The sequence below is a fragment of the Crinia signifera genome, chromosome 4 (assembly GCF_055691185.1).
Source record: "Crinia signifera chromosome 4, ASM5569118v1, whole genome shotgun sequence".
In the NCBI taxonomy this organism is placed as follows: Eukaryota; Metazoa; Chordata; class Amphibia; order Anura; family Myobatrachidae; genus Crinia; species Crinia signifera.
Genome location: NC_139220.1, coordinates 305,987,880 through 306,006,725, shown reverse-complemented (window position 1 = coordinate 306,006,725; position 18,846 = coordinate 305,987,880). Strand labels below are relative to the sequence as shown.

General features: G+C 44.6%; 1 protein-coding gene across 1 annotated transcript in view; it reads left to right on the top strand.

Annotated features, from left to right (window-relative positions):
• The window catches only part of LOC146073306 (uncharacterized), a 146,451-nt gene that overhangs the window by 37,998 nt on the left and 89,607 nt on the right, over nucleotides 1–18,846 (top strand). The window contains exon 3 of the mRNA XM_083180484.1: nucleotides 1,656–1,659. Coding sequence (XP_083036610.1) covers nucleotides 1,656–1,659 — 4 coding nt within the window. The remainder of the gene's footprint in view (nucleotides 1–1,655; nucleotides 1,660–18,846) is intronic.

Genomic DNA, 18,846 nt, shown 5'->3' with positions numbered 1-18,846 from the left:
ATCTGGGAAAAGGATCGACGATCTGGGAAACCGTTGCGAAGGAACAACTCCACACCTGAATTCATTGCTGTCATTGAGTAGGAATGACACATTCTAACACTATGGTGGAGACTTTAAACAATTAGGAATAAATGAGGATATACATAGACCACACATCACACACAAATGTACACATTGTACACGTGCACACACACACAGTACACCACATACGCACACATAGTACACAACACACACATATATACGTAGCGAGCTTCACACACTTACACATTGGACAGATACACACAACAAAACACACACATAACATACCACATGCAGTACATCACAAACCCATATACACTACAACACACACCCAAAAACAGTACAACAAACACACACACACTTAAACATTGTGCAGATACAGAAACACACACAAACATTGCCAGGATAGGCACAGCACACTACACTACACACACATGTATACGTAGCGCACCTCACAAACTTACACATTCGGCAGATACACACAACACACACACACATAACACACCACTCACAGTACAACACACACCCACATTCACTACAACACACAGCCAAAAACAGTACAATACACAGATCACACACACTTAAACATTGCACAGATACACACGGCACACTACACACACACACACATTTATATGTAGCACACCTTACGCACTTACACATAGCACAACACTTACACATAGGGCAGATAAACACAGCACACACACACACATAACATACCTCTAACAACACAACACACACCCACATTCACTACAACAAACAGCCAAAAATAGTACAATACACAGATCACACACACTTAAACATTGCACAGATACACACGGCACACACATTTATACGTAGCACACCTTACGCACTTACACATAGGGCAGATAAACACAGCACACACACACACATAACATACCTCTAACAACACAACACACACCCACATTCACCATACACACCCAAAAAACAGTACACCATACACAAAACACACACTTAAACATTGCACATATACACAAAGACACAACATACACATACTGTATATACATAGCACACCTCACACACTTACGCATTGGACAGATACATGCAACACACACAACCACATACACTACATCACACACACAAAAACAGTACAACACACAGAACACATAAAAAATTGACGTTTATTTAACAGTCTGTACCAGCAAATAAAAACTGTACCTAATGTACCGTTTTTTCTTTTTTCCGCATATCCGTCTCTCCAGTCCTCCAGCCTGTCACTGCGCTCCCCAGCCAGTTGCACTGAGAAATCTTTGTCCTGGCCAATGCACCCCTTGATCAATACAAAGTGGGTACACTGCACTCACCCTGTCAGTTGTATGTTAGGCACTGCTCTGCCTTGAGGGTGTCCCAGACTCTTTTGGTTCATAGATAATGTTTGGTCGATGGGCATGAGCGCTGCATGTATTCGTTTGAATGTTATGAGTGTAAGAATTTGAAGAATAATACTGAGATGAAGATTTGCCACGTTAAAGTGTACAATTTACTCAATAAATCGTGAAAAAAAATATATGTACATAGAAGTACAACCAAGAAATAAAAGTAGGTTTAAAAAATAAATTCTAATTCAAACTGATAATTGTTTGGATGGGGTGAGTTGCCAAACAAATCTATAAGTGGAGGGGGGTATGGATATTGTGGGCATAATTGGTGTTTGGTACACCTACAGGGGGTCCCCAGTTGATGAGAAATTTTCACTACAGTGTCACCGTAGGGGGAAATCCAATTGGGGTTCAGGTGGTCTTTTAGGGACCCCTTTACAATCCCGTTGGTCTCTTCTCCTAAAGCCTATGGTCTCCCTCAGTGATTGACTATTATTAAGGGAGACCGTAGGCTCAAGGAGAAGAGACCTACGGGATTGTAAAGGGTTCCTAAAAGACCACCTGGACCCGAATTGGGAATCCCCTTATGGTGACACTGTGACCATGATACTGTAGTGAAAATCCCATCAAATGAGTAGCCCCTGTAGGTGTACCAAACACCAATTATGCCCACAATATCCATATCCCCATCCACCTATAGATTTGTTTCACAACCCACCCCCATCCAAACAATTATGAGTTTGAATCAGAATTTATTTTTTAATCCTACTTTCATTTCTTGATTGTACTTCTATGTACACTTATATCTTTTCATGATTTATTGAGTAAATTGTACACTTTAACATGGAAAATCTTTATCTCAGTCTTATTCTTCAACTTCTTACACTCCAAACCTTATCAATGCACCCATTGATGATTGCGATGGCTGGATCGGTGGATTGGCCCGGCGGGTGTAGGGAAGAATTTGGCCCATTGCACCCATTCCCAGTGGTGCATTGCAGTGTTATGCGGGTAGCCTGCGTCGCGTTATGACGTCATGTGGCCAGGCCTGCGGACATGCTCCCACACTCAGGGGCTGCCCCACTGGTAGAGATGACCAGTGCATGTGCTTTACAGATCTCCAGACCTCAGAGACTGCTGCAGGCTGGATTGGTGAGGGGAGCGGGAGTGGCAAGGAGCGTTGAATTTTTTATTAATTATGGCGCGGTAAGTAACGCCCACCCCGGTCTCCACGCACTCAGCACCTGTATTTACACATCCTAGAAACTGTACCATTGAAAGTATAGAAATGGAGGTGTGGCCACATCCCTTTCTGATTTTGTACCGATTTCTGACCCTCAGATGTTGGAGGCTATGTCATAGGTGCTAAATCTCAGGAGTGGATGTAGAATTCATCAACACATACAAGTTATCAACTCAGGATCGTTGTGTTTCAAACAACACCACCACACCTGAATTCATTGCCGTCATTGAGTATCAATGCAAACACATTCTAACATTATGGTGAAATGTACAACAAATTACAATCTTAGGTCTTTGGCACAGCATACTGTAAGATTACATTTTTCAGTAATTTTGGAAATAAAAAAACCCCAAGGTTTTCCCGGGCAACGCCAGGCGGGTCAGCTAGTACCATAATAAATGTGAGGGAGCAATTAAAAGATTCATAGGAATCCAACAAATCTTCCCTCATTGGAAGAACAGAGACTTTGAAGCAAAATTAGTTAAGAGTGAAATGAAGTGGATTTTTATTCTTAATACACTGTCACCAAATGGACACAATGTAGATTTCGAGCTTAAATGGTTTTTAGATTAATTCATTTTACTGACATATTTTAAACTATTTATCTATATATTTCTAAATTTTATCATATATTTTAAACTGTATATTAATTGCAAATATTTTTTCATTCTTACATGTTCCTATGGAAAAATACAAGGAATGATGGTAAGGGACACACCACTCTCCCGGTAAATAGGGATGGACTTTACTGGAATACAAAGTACAGTATAGTAGGTATTGTGAGGAGAGTGACGTGTTCCCTTAGAATATTATGGCTTGTGCAAGATTTGCCCATCGTATATCCCTCAACAAAGATGGCTGCCGGGGAATCCTGATGAACAAAAGAAAGAAGTTCATTAACAACATCGAAATAAAGAGACCCGCGAAGCCAGATTAGAAAGACAAGTCTGGAAATACAAAAAGCCGATATTTCGGGGATGGAAGAATCTTCTAAGAAGTTTTTTGCTGTAACATAGATCAGCGCCGAAACCGGAAGCCACGGAGCGACGTTTGGAACGCAAACCCGGAAGTGCGGCCTGGAACGCAGAGCACTTCCGGGGGCGCGAACCGAACGGACGCCCAGATTGGCTGTCATTCAATTTAGAGCATCAGGAGAGTGGTATAAATATTACCATGAGCTAACAGGCACATCATTCAGCCTGAGGAAGGAGAGTGGACCTCTCCGAAACGCGTTGCACTTTTGGACACTGATGCACTTTATGGACTCAGCACCTTGCATGCACTAGCACTTTGTGACCGGGAACCAGACACCTCAAGCCGCCTGCGGTGGTGCCGCAGACTTGAACGCAAGTAATAGCCCACCGCAACCCCAATCCAGGGTGAGGTATCTTTGTTTTCATTCCCCGGCTTATACTGCATGATTTTGGTCCTGATATCAAGTATACCTGTCATTATTGCAAAATTATCCTTGCATTTTAGTCCTGATATACCTGTCATCATTGCAAAATTACCCTTGCATTTTGTTTTTTGTTTATACCTTTTGAAATTAAAGATCATTATACTGATTGGTCTGTAAACATTTTTTATGGTTCTGCGCCAGAGCTATTCATTTATTCTGTTTGCCATTTGTACCTAGAGGTGGTGTACCTCTTTAATGAATAGCAGGCTGCATCACTATAATTAATTGCGCAACTTTCCCACTACCTTCTGTTACACCAATAAAACAACAAGGGGCACTAGCCCACAACACCCTTACTTCTACGCATATAGGTGGAGTCTTCCCCTAGATGCACAACCCCCAGTATACCAAACTCTAAATTAATTCAATTAATCATTCAAAAGAGTGCCCCAACAAAAAGAGAGTCCCTTTTCTCTTTCTCTGTGCTACGTTATCTGGTAGTGTCAGGAAAACACAGGCGTGCCCAGGCATTTTCAGGGAGGGTGTGTGACATCAGCTCTGGCCTTGATCAGCCTGATTGTATTGCAGAGATGTGGAAGGGTCAGGGCTACACACAGGATGCATACAATGGAAAAATCATTATTATATGGTAAGCACCCCTTAGTCCACACACACAGGACCATTGTGTGATGATATATTGATATACGGGATGCAGTCAATTTGCCGGCGGTCGGGATCCCGGCATTCGCAATCCCGACACTGGAATCCCGACCGCCGAAATCCCGAAACTTTCTCCCTCCGTGGGTGTCCACGACACCCATAGAGGGAGAATAAAATAGCGTGCCGAGCGTAGCAAGGCACCGGGCCCGCTGCGTGGCGAGCGCAGCGAGCCCACAAGGGGGGGTGCTCCACGTCCCCCCCATGTCGGGATTACGGTGGTCGGGATTCCAGTGTCGGGATTCCGACCGCCGGCATTACATATCGGATCCTGATATACAGCTAATTGCGTTCATGGTAGAATTATGATTCACCATTTTTTTCATATATTTCAATACGATTACAATTTATAACTTATTTTTATTTTTGTTATTATAATTTTTATCTCTCTGACCTTTATGTAGATATATATTTTCCTTATAATGTCACATTAGGCCAGGATGAGGGAACTGGTGAGTGCTGGGGAACTGAGGGGCCGACTCGAGGATGGAAACTTGGATATCGAATGTAATGTCTACTAATGTAACTGCGGAAGAATGCCAAGGATATGAAGAATGCTTGAAAGGTTTTAATAATGAATTTTGCAATACAATGCACATAAGTATTTCAATGATGCAAACTTCAGTAGTAATAGTCTCTAAAGAAATAAGAAGATTCAAGTTTTTGGCATTGAGACTTAGGAGACTATGGGCGAAGCTTGAAAGAACAAGGACTGTAGCTTTAAGGAAGAAATAGTGTGAAGACTGTGGCTTGAAGTTATATTACGAAGACTGTGGCTTGAAGTTATATTACGAAGACTGGCTTGACAGAAGACTGTGGCTTGGGAGACGACTGGCTTGGAAGAAGACTGTGGCTTGGGAGACGACTGTGGCTTGAAAGTATACTGCAAGGACTGTGGCTTGTTATTATATGTTATATTGATTGTTATTTTATTGTTTTACCCTACTGGCTTGTGGAAATGAATATTCATGTAAACTAAAATAAAAGGAGTTATAAACTTTTTGTGGTTTGGTCCAGAAGTCCTGTTTATTTTGTGCTTTATTTTCTTGTGTTGTTACTGTACACAAGTTGAGTATCCCTTTAAACAGCGGCAGATTGGACCAAGACCTGTGTTTTTGTGCTCAGTTATGTATTATAGAAGTATAGGCTCTATGACCATAGTAGCTCACAGCTCTTACTTACTGGGCTGACATGCCTGGCTACATGCTGGTGGGTGGGGAGTGTGTGTGTATATAAGTATAGGCACTATGGCCATAGTAGCTCACAGCTCTTACTTACTGGGCTGACGAGCCTGGCTACATGCTGGTGGGTGGGGAGTGTGTATATATAAGTATAGGCACTATGGCCATAGTAGCTCACAGCTCTTACTTACTGGGCTGACATGCCTGGCTACATGCTGGTGGGTGGTGAGTGTATATATAAGTATAGGCACTATGGCCATAGTAGCTCACAGCTCTTACTTACTGGGCTGACGAGCCTGGCTACATGCTGGTGGGTGGGGAGTGTGTATATATAAGTATAGGCACTATGGCCATAGTAGCTCACAGCTCTTACTTACTGGGCTGACATGCCTGGCTTCATGCTGGTGGGTGGTGAGTGTGTGTATAAGTATAGGCACTATGACCATAGTAGCTCACAGCTCTTACTTACCGGGCTGACATGCCTGGCTACATGCTGGTGGGTGGTGAGTGTGTGTATAAGTATAGGCACTATGACCATAGTAGCTCACAGCTCTTACTTACTGGGCTGACATGCCTGGCTACATGCTGGTGGGTGGGGAGTGTGTGTATATAAGTATAGGCACTATGGCCATAGTAGCTCACAGCTCTTACTTACTGGGCTGACATGTCTGGCTACATGCTGGTGGGTGGGGAGTGTGTGTATATAAGTATAGGCACTATGGCCATAGTAGCTCACAGCTCTTACTTACTGGGCTGACATGCCTGGCTACATGCTGGTGGGTGGTGAGTGTGTGTGTATATAAATATAGGCACTATGGCCATAGTAGCTCACAGCTCTTACTTACTGGGCTGACATGTCTGGCTACATGTTGGTGGGTGGGCAGTGTGTGTATATAAGTATAGGCACTATGGCCAAAGTAGCTCACAGCTCTTACTTACTGGGCTGACATGCCTGGCAACATGCTGGTGGGTGGGGAGTGTGTGTATATAAGTATAGGCACTATGGCCATAGTAGCTCACAGCTCTTACTTACTGGGCTGACATGCCTGGCTACATGCTGGTGGGTGGGGAGTGTGTGTATATAAGTATAAGCACTATGGCCATAGTAGCTCACAGCTCTTACTTACTGGGCTGACATGCCTGGCTACATGCTGGTGGGTGGGCAGTGTGTGTATATAAGTATAGGCACTATGGCCATAGTAGCTCACAGCTCTTACTTACTGGGCTGACATGCCTGGCTACATGCTGGTGGGTGGGGAGTGTGTGTGTATATAAGTATAAGCACTATGGCCATAGTAGCTCACAGCTCTTACTTACTGGGCTGACATGCCTGGCTACATGCTGGTGGGTGGGTAGTGTGTGTGTATAAGTATAGGCACTATGGCCATAGTAGCTCACAGCTCTTACTTACTGGGCTGACATGCCTGGCTACATGCTGGTGGGTGGGCAGTGTGTGTATATAAGTATAGGCACTATGGCCATAGTAGCTCACAGCTCTTACTTACTGGGCTGACATGCCTGGCTACATGCTGGTGGGTGGGGAGTGTGTGTATATAAGTATAGGCACTATGACCATAGTAGCTCACAGCTCTTACTTACTGGGCTGACATGCCTGGCTACATGCTGGTGGGTGGAGAGTGTGTGTATATAAGTATAGGCACTATGGCCATAGTAGCTCACAGCTCTTACTTACTGGGCTGACATGCCTGGCTACATGCTGGTGGGTGGGCAGTGTGTGTATATAAGTATAGGCACTATGGCCATAGTAGCTCACAGCTCTTACTTACTGGGCTGACATGCCTGGCTACATGCTGGTGGGTGGGGAGTGTGTGTATATAAGTATAGGCACTATGACCATAGTAGCTCACAGCTCTTACTTACTGGGCTGACATGCCTGGCTACATGCTGGTGGGTGGAGAGTGTGTGTATATAAGTATAGGCACTATGGCCATAGTAGCTCACAGCTCTTACTTACTGGGCTGACATGCCTGGCTACATGTTGGTGGGTGGGTAGTGTGTGTGTGTGTGTGTGTGTAAGTATAGGCACTATGGCCATAGTAGCTCACAGCTCTTACTTACTGGGCTGACATGCCTGGCTACATGCTGGTGGGTGGGTAGTGTGTATATAAGTATAAGCACTATGGTCATAGTAGCTCACAGCTCTTACTTACTGGGCTGACATGCCTGGCTACATGCTGGTGGGTGGGGAGTGTGTGTATATAAGTATAGGCACTATGGCCATAGTAGCTCACAGCTCTTACTTACTGGGCTGACATGCCTGGCTACATGCTGGTGGGTGGGTAGTGTGTATATAAGTATAAGCACTATGGTCATAGTAGCTCACAGCTCTTACTTACTGGGCTGACATGCCTGGCTACATGCTGGTGGGTGGGGAGTGTGTGTATATAAGTATAGGCACTATGGCCATATGTATCTGGAGTTAGCCAGCGGCTCCTGCGCAGGGGGTGTAACCGGAGTCAGCTGGCTGCTAAGGTCTATGGGAAGAATGTAAATGGATATTAAAGCCAGCTGGGGGTCGGGCAGGTGTATGTTGGGGGGGGGGGGGGGGGGGCAGGTGTGTGTGTGTGTGTGTGGGGGGGTGGGGTAGGGGGGCTATTATGTGGAGGGGCAGGTGTAACTGTACTCAGCTGATGGGGTGCAGGCTGGACTGTGCTGCTGTGGGCAAGGAGTGCAATGCTGTGGGCAAGGAGTGCACTGGGCAAGGGTACTGATGGCTGATTGAAGTACTGGTCACTGTCACAGAGAAGCTGGCTGAGAAGGTGAGTACAAAATGAATATGTTATACAGTATGTGAGATGCTGCGTATGGAAATCTATAGGAGGGAGGTGCCTGCTATAAGTGACTTATACCCCTTTCACACCAAGCAGCAAATTTCCAGGTAAAAATATCAACCAGGTAATTTGCTGGATAACACGGTATTTCTTTGATGTGAAAGGTCAATCAGGAATTTGAGGGTTGGCGACCCAGGATTCGAAGAAATACCCGTGTAATTCAGCAAATTACTGCTCAGTGTGAAAGTGTCAGAAAGCGCCCTACACAATGATGCCGGGTAATTGTTGGGTCACAGATCTGAGAGGGGTATTATACAATAGATACGGAATAGCTGACATGCTGGTATTGCAGGTGGGGGGGGGGGGGGGGGGGGCTGGTCTTGGAGCATGGATGCACAGAACATTTTTAGCTTGCTTTTTTTTAACTTTAAAAAAAACTGTAAAGAGGCCTACACACGTGGAGACGAGCGTTCTGAGCGATGCTAGATCTCTGAGCGCTGCATAGTGATGTGCCGCTGAGCGATCTGTCAGGGCCAGTGTTCTCCGTTAGACCATTGGCTCTGACATCGGCTATTTTACCTTTATTCAGCATGTTGGATATTAATTGCTGCTGCAATAGCAACGCGCCGGGCCATGCATCGCTATCACCCCCCCCACACACACACATACACACACACACACACACACACACACAGAGCGATGTAGGGGCATTTTGGAAGCGATCTACTGAGAGTGCTTAGAAGATGCCCAGGAAATATTATGTGTGTACGCCCCATTATTCTATACAAAGCCTGGGCTGTGTTGTTGTTGTTTTTTTGGTGGGTGTGTGTGTGTGTGTGGGGGGGGGGTGCAGGTGCACTTGACCAGTATTGCACCGCACAAAGAAATAAGTGAGTATTCAGGTATGCTACATAAAATAAATTGCTACTTATCACTATACATCGTATCGTTCAATGTGATGTATAACTTTGGTAAGTAGTAACATTTACGGCAATGTGTGGTATCTGGGGCTCCAGCGGAGCTATCTTCTCCTTCGGTTGCCCGTAGGAAGGTTGGATTCAGCCTTCGGATCCCTCTCCACACACAGAGGTTCTGGGATGCTGCAGGATTGTCAGGGTGCAGAGCTATGCCAGGGTGCTGGGCAGAAATCAGAAAAGCACCCATGGTTGCCATACGTGGTGTGATTCTCAGATGCATTTTTTACTTTTTAGTTCAAAATGCATCAATTGTAGTTCAATCGCGATGCTCGCTCCCACATAGTTCTCATCACAAGTCAGAAAAGTATTTTCATACTAGATTGCATCTCATCTAGATAAAAATGCATGCTGTTGTAGTGTATTGCATGCAATATAAACTAGATGCAATGTGATCTAGTAAAAAATGCCACTAGCACAAAACGTACCGTGTACCTTTAGCTTGATTGCAATTTTCCAACAGATGTTCCGATTCTGCCAAATCTAAACACCATGGCGAATCAGAAACCAGGGCTTTACATTCCATCATGAATTACACTCACCATACTAATGTATGGTGATGTGATTCAGCCACAGAGCTGGGGCGCCACTGGAGAAGTCAAGAACTTTTCCATGTAACCTTCTCTGTAAATAGCCTAAAGCACAGAAAAGCCCTGTTTTCTGCAAAATGCCCTTACGATTGCCCAGCCTTCATTGTGCGACATTACACTTTCACTGAGAAGTGTATGTGTATTGGATATGAAAATGATAACGGGGCATTGTAATGTGTCAATCTAATCTACTCATTATAATGGTCCAAAATGGGGCACTGAAACTTGGCATAATTTGAACTGGAAGCCACAGTATGACTTGGAGGGCACTGTAATGGGGTATAATATGAATTAAGAACACTGTCATAATGTGAATTGGGAATTCTGTATGACATAATATGCACTGCAGCCCGACAGTGGGGCATCATCTAAACTAGGAAACTACAGTAGTTCATAAAATAAACTCTGGGTATAACATTAATTAAGAGAGTACTGAGTATTGAAAAAATAACCAGGGCACTAATAGGGGACATAAAATGAATAAATGCTGCACAGTGGTGTCTCTCAGGAACCATTGGGACAGAGACCCCATGAATATGTTGCTATGGGGCCCAGAAAGTTGGGATATGCTTTGGAAATATACAGCAATACTTTGCTGACACTATGTTGGGGTGTCACCTGGTAGTGTTTCCCCTGTTTTCATGTTGCTGCTTTCTAGAAGCACAATTTTACTTATTTTATACAAGCTACACACAGGGGCGGATTTAGGGAGGAGGGCGCCCCTAGGCACAACAATAATGTTTACTAAGTAGGACAGTTTATAGGGGCAGTATCTGCATGTCCTATTCATTTACACTCTATTTAAGATGGAATATAGTACAGTACAGTGGATATTTTGCAGTTATTGGTACATTTTGGGCTGACAGTACTATCACAGGCATCCAAGTGCCGCCCCCAAACATGTGCCGCCCCTAGGCCGGTGCCTCACGTGCCTAATGGGAAATTCGGCTCTGGCTACACAGGATTTGCCTTCAACTTAAATTAATTTGTGCTTGCTCCAAATATAGAATTATTTTGTTGCACAAGAAATGGAAATGTATTTAAACACTAAAAAGACGTCTGGTAGTGATGAAAAGGATGAAGAACCACAGATCAGTGGCACACAGTCAGGAAGAAAATAAAGCATCACAGATACATGATACTTAACGAGACATTGGTTTTACATCTGTAGATGGCAACTGTGAAGTGTGTACTTCCACATTGTGTACTTTGCCTGAAAATTGTCAAAATGATTCCAAGCAAACTAAGGCACCATTTGGAGACCAATCACCATAACATGGCTAAAAAAAGTGTGATTTCTTCAGTTGAAAGCTAAAAGAATTTAAAGAACAAAGAGGCACATTTTCCCTAGCAAAACGCGTCTCCACTGACACCTCCTTCCTTTACAAACCTTTGCGGATTACATATGGATTCCTGAACCAGGACTGTACACTTACCACCAAGGAGCATTCTTTCCAAAGTAGGATAAAGAACCATCAGCACCAATCCAAAGGGATTCATTACCACTGCAATTCAGCACAGGACTCTTTTCCCAAAAATTGTAAGTGGTACATTCAAAAACAGGCCCATCCATTGGAACAAGTACAGTTCCTTATATAAATTGGAAAAGAGGAATGTGCCTCTGCACCGGGGATCTCTTCTAGGTTTAGAGATTAAATTACTTTTGACTAATGCATCCTTGAGATTGGGAGATCTCCTCCAGCTCATGGAGACATTTTCATCAATTTCAGTGGCAAGATCTGGGTCGGACTTTAAAACACGCCAATGTTTTTGGATTGCCCCTCTCATCTCCTTCCAGTTACTGCAGAAATCTCCTACAAATCTTGGAGTATTGTTGGTCACTGTTTTTTTTTAAACCAAAGATCAAAAGGTTTCTGTCCAGAAGTCTTGAAATTGATCATCTGGATCTATTGATTAGCTTGTTACTGTACCCACGCTCTTTTAGGCGTGAGGATAATTCTAAACTTAACTAGTTGAACTCTTTCACATTGGTGCAGTTTCGTTTAAGTCTTAGAAATTCACCTTTAGGGATGTTTTTATGGTGGGTGGAAAGTGAGAACTTGTGTTAGACAGGACACTGTTAGTGGCTGTGGGTTTTCAAAACAATTCGGTTGCTACTGAAATGTCAGTATCCAGATAAATCTTAAAGTCCAAAAATTAGATGGTATCTTTGCTGAATTCATAAGTAAATCTCAAATTGAGATTGTTTTTGTTTAAATGTGTCATAAAGTCTGAAAATTGCTGTTCAGTGCCATCCCAGATGATCATCATATCATCAATGTACCAAAGCCATAAAATGACTTTTTTGGTTAGGGCATCATTGTCGTCATTGAACACATGTTCCCGCTCCCACCACCCAAGAAAGAGGTTAGCATATGTGGGGGCACAAGCCGCTCCCCCTTTGACATGGAGGTAGAAGTGGTCATTGAAAACAAAGTAGTTGTGATGCAAAATAACATTTAGCAATTTCAGAATTACATTTTGAAGATCCCTCATACCTTCCATATCAAGGATGTATCTAATGGATTTGAGTCCAAGGTTGTGACCAATGCAGGTGTAAAGAAACTCTACATTCATGCTTACTAGTAGCTGATGTTTTTCTAATCTGATATCATATAATCTTTTCAGTACATCAGTAGTGTCTTTGACGTATGAGTCTATTTCTGATACCTGTGGTCTTAGGTAGATATCAACATAGTTGCTCGCATTCTCCATGAGGCTTCCACATACAGACACAATTGGGTTACCTGGTGGTTCAGTCAGGTTTTTGTGTATTTTTGGATTTTTTGTCAGTAGAAAGATATGTTCATCTTTCAAGATAATCCCATTACTCAAAGCCTGATCAATGATGTTATGAACAAGTAGTTGGGGGTTGGATTCAGTAACAGATTGTGATAACAGTTGGAATCATTGATTTGTTTAAGGGCTTCTCTAAAGTACATATCCTGTGGCCAAAGGACTATGTTACAGCCCTTGTCTGATGGCTTAATAACAAGATCATTCCAGCTCTGGATTTCCCTAATGGCTGTTTTCTCATTTGAGGTAGGATTGGTGTGCCTGCTTCACTGTTTGTTTCAGTTATAAATTATGACCATTTCTTTGGACACAAGATTTATGAAAACTTTGTTTTCTGGACTGATTCGGTCTGAGGGGGTGAACATCAAATGTTTTTTTTGCAATATGGTCATTTGATTGGTCCTGCCGTTTGCATAGTGGGTCTGTCCTCCATCAATTCATCTAGTGTAACAATGGCTTCAAGTTCTTGTGCACTCCAATTTGGTTCCATGATCTGAGTATTAGGAGTATCACTGTGTTCTGCCATTGATTCATCAGTTTTGTGGGGAAAAAAAAATTAATAGAAGTTTACGGCCAAATAGCCCCAGTGTTGATTTTGGCGACTGATTGCCACTTGTAAATGTTACCTGAATCAGAATCTCTTTTATCTCTTGCGAATTTAGATTTTTTGCGTTGGACGATGGTTGTTTCATAGATGTCCAGGGTCTTCTTGATGGTTTTAAATAATTTCTGGAAGCTTTTTTTCTGTTCCCAACCCTCCATTGTTTTGCCTAGATTGGTGATTTCTTTGTCACACTCCTCTAGGACTAAATAGTCATGTTTGATAAGGATCCCTGTGAGCATTTGGTTAAGGTGTTTTGCCAATCCATTTTTAATGATTCAGTTATCAACTCAAAAGATGGAAAGGTTCTAGGCCTAAGGCCTCTAGGGACTTGTTAGGTCCCAGCTAACTCGGATTTGTTTTTGTGGTAGCCTTTTTAATTTTGCTAAATCATCATCCCAATTTGGTTCTGGTCCAGAAATATTAGAGGATGTGGGAAAGATACCTTCCAAATCATCAGTTTTGCTTCTGCTAGAAAATTCAGAAGGAAGTTTAAATCCAGACATAGGGCCTTATTAAGATCTGATCGCAGAACATATTTGTGCGGAAAATGGGCAAAACCATGGTCCTTATTCTGAGTCGGATGGCTCCGAATGCAGATGAACGGCCGATGGTTGGTGTTTGCGCATGTGCATGTGCGAATGCCTCACACGTCCGAACACGGCGTGAGGTCCGTGCAGAAAATGATCATACAAAACCATCCGAGCAGGGGGTGGAGAGGGGTGTGAAGGGCTGATTTTGCTCATTACCATATGTGTACGCCCCACGTTTCATGGGCGTTCCCATGAAAACTCTGGTCGTACGTACGGTAATCCGGCCATGACGCACGTGTGGGTGGCAGACATATGACATAGCTGGATGCCAGCTGCCCGTCCATATCCCTACTTTTGCACAGAGAAATGCCCGAGTGGTCTGGAGCACTCAGTGCTGCCTGACCACTCGGTCCAGCATTCAATGGTCGGCGACCATCGAATGATGGGGGAGGTTCCCACAGATGGAGGAGGTGTTCACATGAAAAAATCCACTTGAGATCTTACCACATTCGGACGGTGTGAGCGATCGATACGGAAAGCGGGGCTAAGAACACTCGGTTCCTGTCCGAAAATACACAACCGTCCGATTCAACTAGAATAAGCGCCCATGTGCACTGCAGGTGGGGCAGATGTAACATGTATAGAAAGAGTTAGATTTGTGTGAGTTATTTTGTTTCTGTGAAGGGTAAATACTGGCTGCATTACTTTTACACTGCAATTTAGATTTCAGTTTCAACACACCCCACCCAAATTTAACTCTCTCTGCACATGTTACATCTGCCCCACCTGCAGTGCACATGGTTTTGCCCATTTTCCAAACAAATTTGTACTGAGCTCAGATCTGAATAAGGCCCATAGTGCATGTGAGGTTATCAGATTCACTGTAAATCTGTAATTACTATATTTTATTAGGTGTAGTAATTAATGTACTATTTTAGTCCGTCGGTACCCTCTTGTTCTCCATATATGTCTATATACTCCCTATATGTGTGTGTAGTTCCAGATCAGATCGCTCTCGCCCTAATATGGTCTGCCAGGAAATACCCAGGAAATAAGTCACCAAAAGGTTATGTCCCATTACCATACTTTTGTTCCTGCTATCACAGGAGGGTGGAAGCTGAGGGGCAATCTCCACAGGGGGGTTTACAATTCTTTGCAAACCTCTGGGCTCTAGCAGACTTTGTGGAACCGGCCACCACAGGGGGTGATCAGCCCATAATGTAATCAGCCGATTATTGTTCCTGCTGTTTACATGAGGGGGATAGCTGAAGGACAATCACCACAGGGGGTGATCAAATTCCCCTACTATCAACAGGAAGGTTGTCCACAGGGGGTGACCACCACATAATGTAATCAGACTGTGTTTTGTATCTTGTGTTGACTCTGCTATGCATATCTTGGCCACTTCCAGACTTTCTGGAACCGACCCCAGCAGGGGGCAGAAGCAGATGGGCAGCAGCAGTACCTGGGAGGGGGGATAAACCTGACTTGAATCCACCAATAGGGATTGAGTGCAAGCCCACTGATGGTATGGAGAAGCGTGGGAAATTGGAAGTTTTTAAAATGACTGGCACACAAGCCAGGAGCAGAATTTGATGGACTGTCCTGGACTAAGAGGTTATGCTCTGTCTAGGTATCGTGTGGACTTATATGCTATCACTGCTGTGGGGATTAAGTGATAGTTTGCCCTGTGGAACTGATCTGGGACTGTGACTATACAAGGACTGTCTGTTTGGGCCTGCTACCTGAATATCTTTCTACTCTGCAATTTACCTTTGCCACTGTTTATTGTCTATTTGTGCGTGCTGTGGAAAATAAACCATTCTTCTGGTTTCATCTGCTCGGTGTCTGAGTGATTGAGGAACTCGTACCCTCACATTTGGCGGCAGCGACAGTGGGATCATTCAGACACCAACCATCGAGCACAGAAAGCACAGAGAACAGAGGATCAGACCATATGTAAGGAAACGGAAAATGCAATAAGGTGATGTTCAGCAAGTGAGCAGGTGTCAGTCCTGTGAAAGGGAAAATGTTTCCAAGGAAAGAAAATCGATGCCTCAAGACCCCTGTAGCAGAGGAGCTCAGGGATGGAGGTTCTTCAGTGTATCGGCAGGCTGGGAAGCCGGATCTGTTATTTATTGTCAGGAAAATGCAGTATATCTGGAAGTACTGGGAAGACGCTCAGCAGATGGTCAGCGGGTGGAGAGTATCCAGCATACAGGACAAAGTGTGTTACCTGGGGGATGCATTCCTGCACTGTAAAGGTGAGGCCACTTCTTGGAATCTGCTAGGAGAGCCAGAGTTTGTAGAATTTACAGAGGAAGTGATTGTTACAGTTACCCAGATGCTACAAAGAGGACAATATTCTGGGGCTGAAGGACAAGTCCAGAATAAATTGATGCCCCAGATAGAACCAGAGGAAAGGTCTAGAAGGGGGCTACTGCAATCTGGGCAGACAACCGAGGGGTCTGCCACAGAATTAATTGTTACCGCAAGAGAAGGGTCGTTGTCAGGGGGGCCCCTAACTGCCCTTGAAGAAATGAGTATGGAGGAGCTGATAGCAGAAGGTCAGCTGCGAGGTATACCCATCCAATCCTGCACTCGCGGGGAAATCCTTCAGCAGATCCTTCACGATCAGGGAGATCCTACAAATGCATTTGCTGATTATCGAGCCTGGATCCTCCATTTCGGTGCCCAGTTGAGTGTGTGGGAACAATTGCAGTGTCTGGAGGAGTGCTTCGTGGTGGCAGAGGAAGAGGCGATTGATCGGGGGCTCCTGGATACCCCAGCATGGCAAGATCAGTGTCGCAGGGGGCGTGATGAAAGGCACCGTTTGCAATTGCTTCTCCCCCATCCTAGGGAGGAGCTGCACTACTGCTTCCCTTTTGCTGAGGTGGGAGATGCAGAGCTATTATCCTGCTGCCAGGGGATCTATGAGGACTGCGTCCAAGAAGAGATCGCCGTGGTTAGAGGAGTATCCGACAACATCCAGGCCACCAGCCCACCAGTCACAGATGACGTCGTGTTTCGGGCTGCCCAGCATACTCAGCTGGGGAAGGAGGCTATCGCGGAGAAGGAGGTGTGCGCAGAAGTAGCTGCAGGTGAGCATCTGGCTTTTAAGGGGACAGAGCTGACACAGCCTGTCCTGCAGCCACCAGCGGAATTGTTTGTGATGGAGGGTCCCTCCTCAGCCCTGGACATTGAGACCAAATGCTGGACTGAAATGTGCCATGCCCCTAGTTTGGGTTTGGGGGAGGAAGGACATGACGGGGTGGTGGAAGTGCCAGGGCCAGAGCCCCTATATTGGCCTGCTGTTTGGCCCCTGTTCCTTGGGCAAGAGGGGGAGGTGGAAAGTGGTCCCTGCCCCATTGTGCCCGAGGCAAAAGTATTAGTAGGTTACAATGTTGCAGAGGGGGGGTACCCAGAATCCGAAGAAGAGGAATTGCTACAGCCCTTGTTAGTTCCAATGTATGACTTAGACTGTAATCATGCCCTTGCTGGTTCTGCAAACCAGCCGCCTTTTACAAGATGGGTTTGGTATGATGTCACCCTGTGGGACTCAGGTGGTATATCCAAACCCCAGATTCTCGGCTCTGCATCCCGCTATTCCAGGTTGTTATTGGTTCCTGAACAGCTGGGTACCGGGACTACAATAGTAGGGGAAGGAATGTGAGGTTATCAGATTCACTGTAAATCTGTAATTACTATATTTTATTAGGTGTAGTAATTAATGTACTATTTTAGTCCGTCGGTACCCTCTTGTTCTCCATATATGTCTATATACTCCCTATATGTGTGTGTAGTTCCAGATCAGATCGCTCTCGCCCTAATATGGTCTGCCAGGAAATACCCAGGAAATAAGTCACCAAAAGGTTATGTCCCATTACCATACTTTTGTTCCTGCTATCACAGGAGGGTGGAAGCTGAGGGGCAATCTCCACAGGGGGGTTTACAATTCTTTGCAAACCTCTGGGCTCTAGCAGACTTTGTGGAACCGGCCACCACAGGGGGTGATCAGCCCATAATGTAATCAGCCGATTATTGTTCCTGCTGTTTACATGAGGGGGATAGCTGAAGGACAATCACCACAGGGGGTGATCAAATTCCCCTACTATCAACAGGAAGGTTGTCCACAGGGGGTGACCACCACATAATGTAATCAGACTGTGTTTTGTATCTTGTGTTGACTCTGCTATGCATATCTTGGCCACTTCCAGACTTTCTGGAACCGACCCCAGCAGGGGGCAGAAGCAGATGGGCAGCAGCAGTACCTGGGAGGGGGGATAAACCTGACTTGAATCCACCAATAGGGATTGAGTGCAAGCCCACTGATGGTATGGAGAAGCGTGGGAAATTGGAAGTTTTTAAAATGACTGGCACACAAGCCAGGAGCAGAATTTGATGGACTGTCCTGGACTAAGAGGTTATGCTCTGTCTAGGTATCGTGTGGACTTATATGCTATCACTGCTGTGGGGATTAAGTGATAGTTTGCCCTGTGGAACTGATCTGGGACTGTGACTATACAAGGACTGTCTGTTTGGGCCTGCTACCTGAATATCTTTCTACTCTGCAATTTACCTTTGCCACTGTTTATTGTCTATTTGTGCGTGCTGTGGAAAATAAACCATTCTTCTGGTTTCATCTGCTCGGTGTCTGAGTGATTG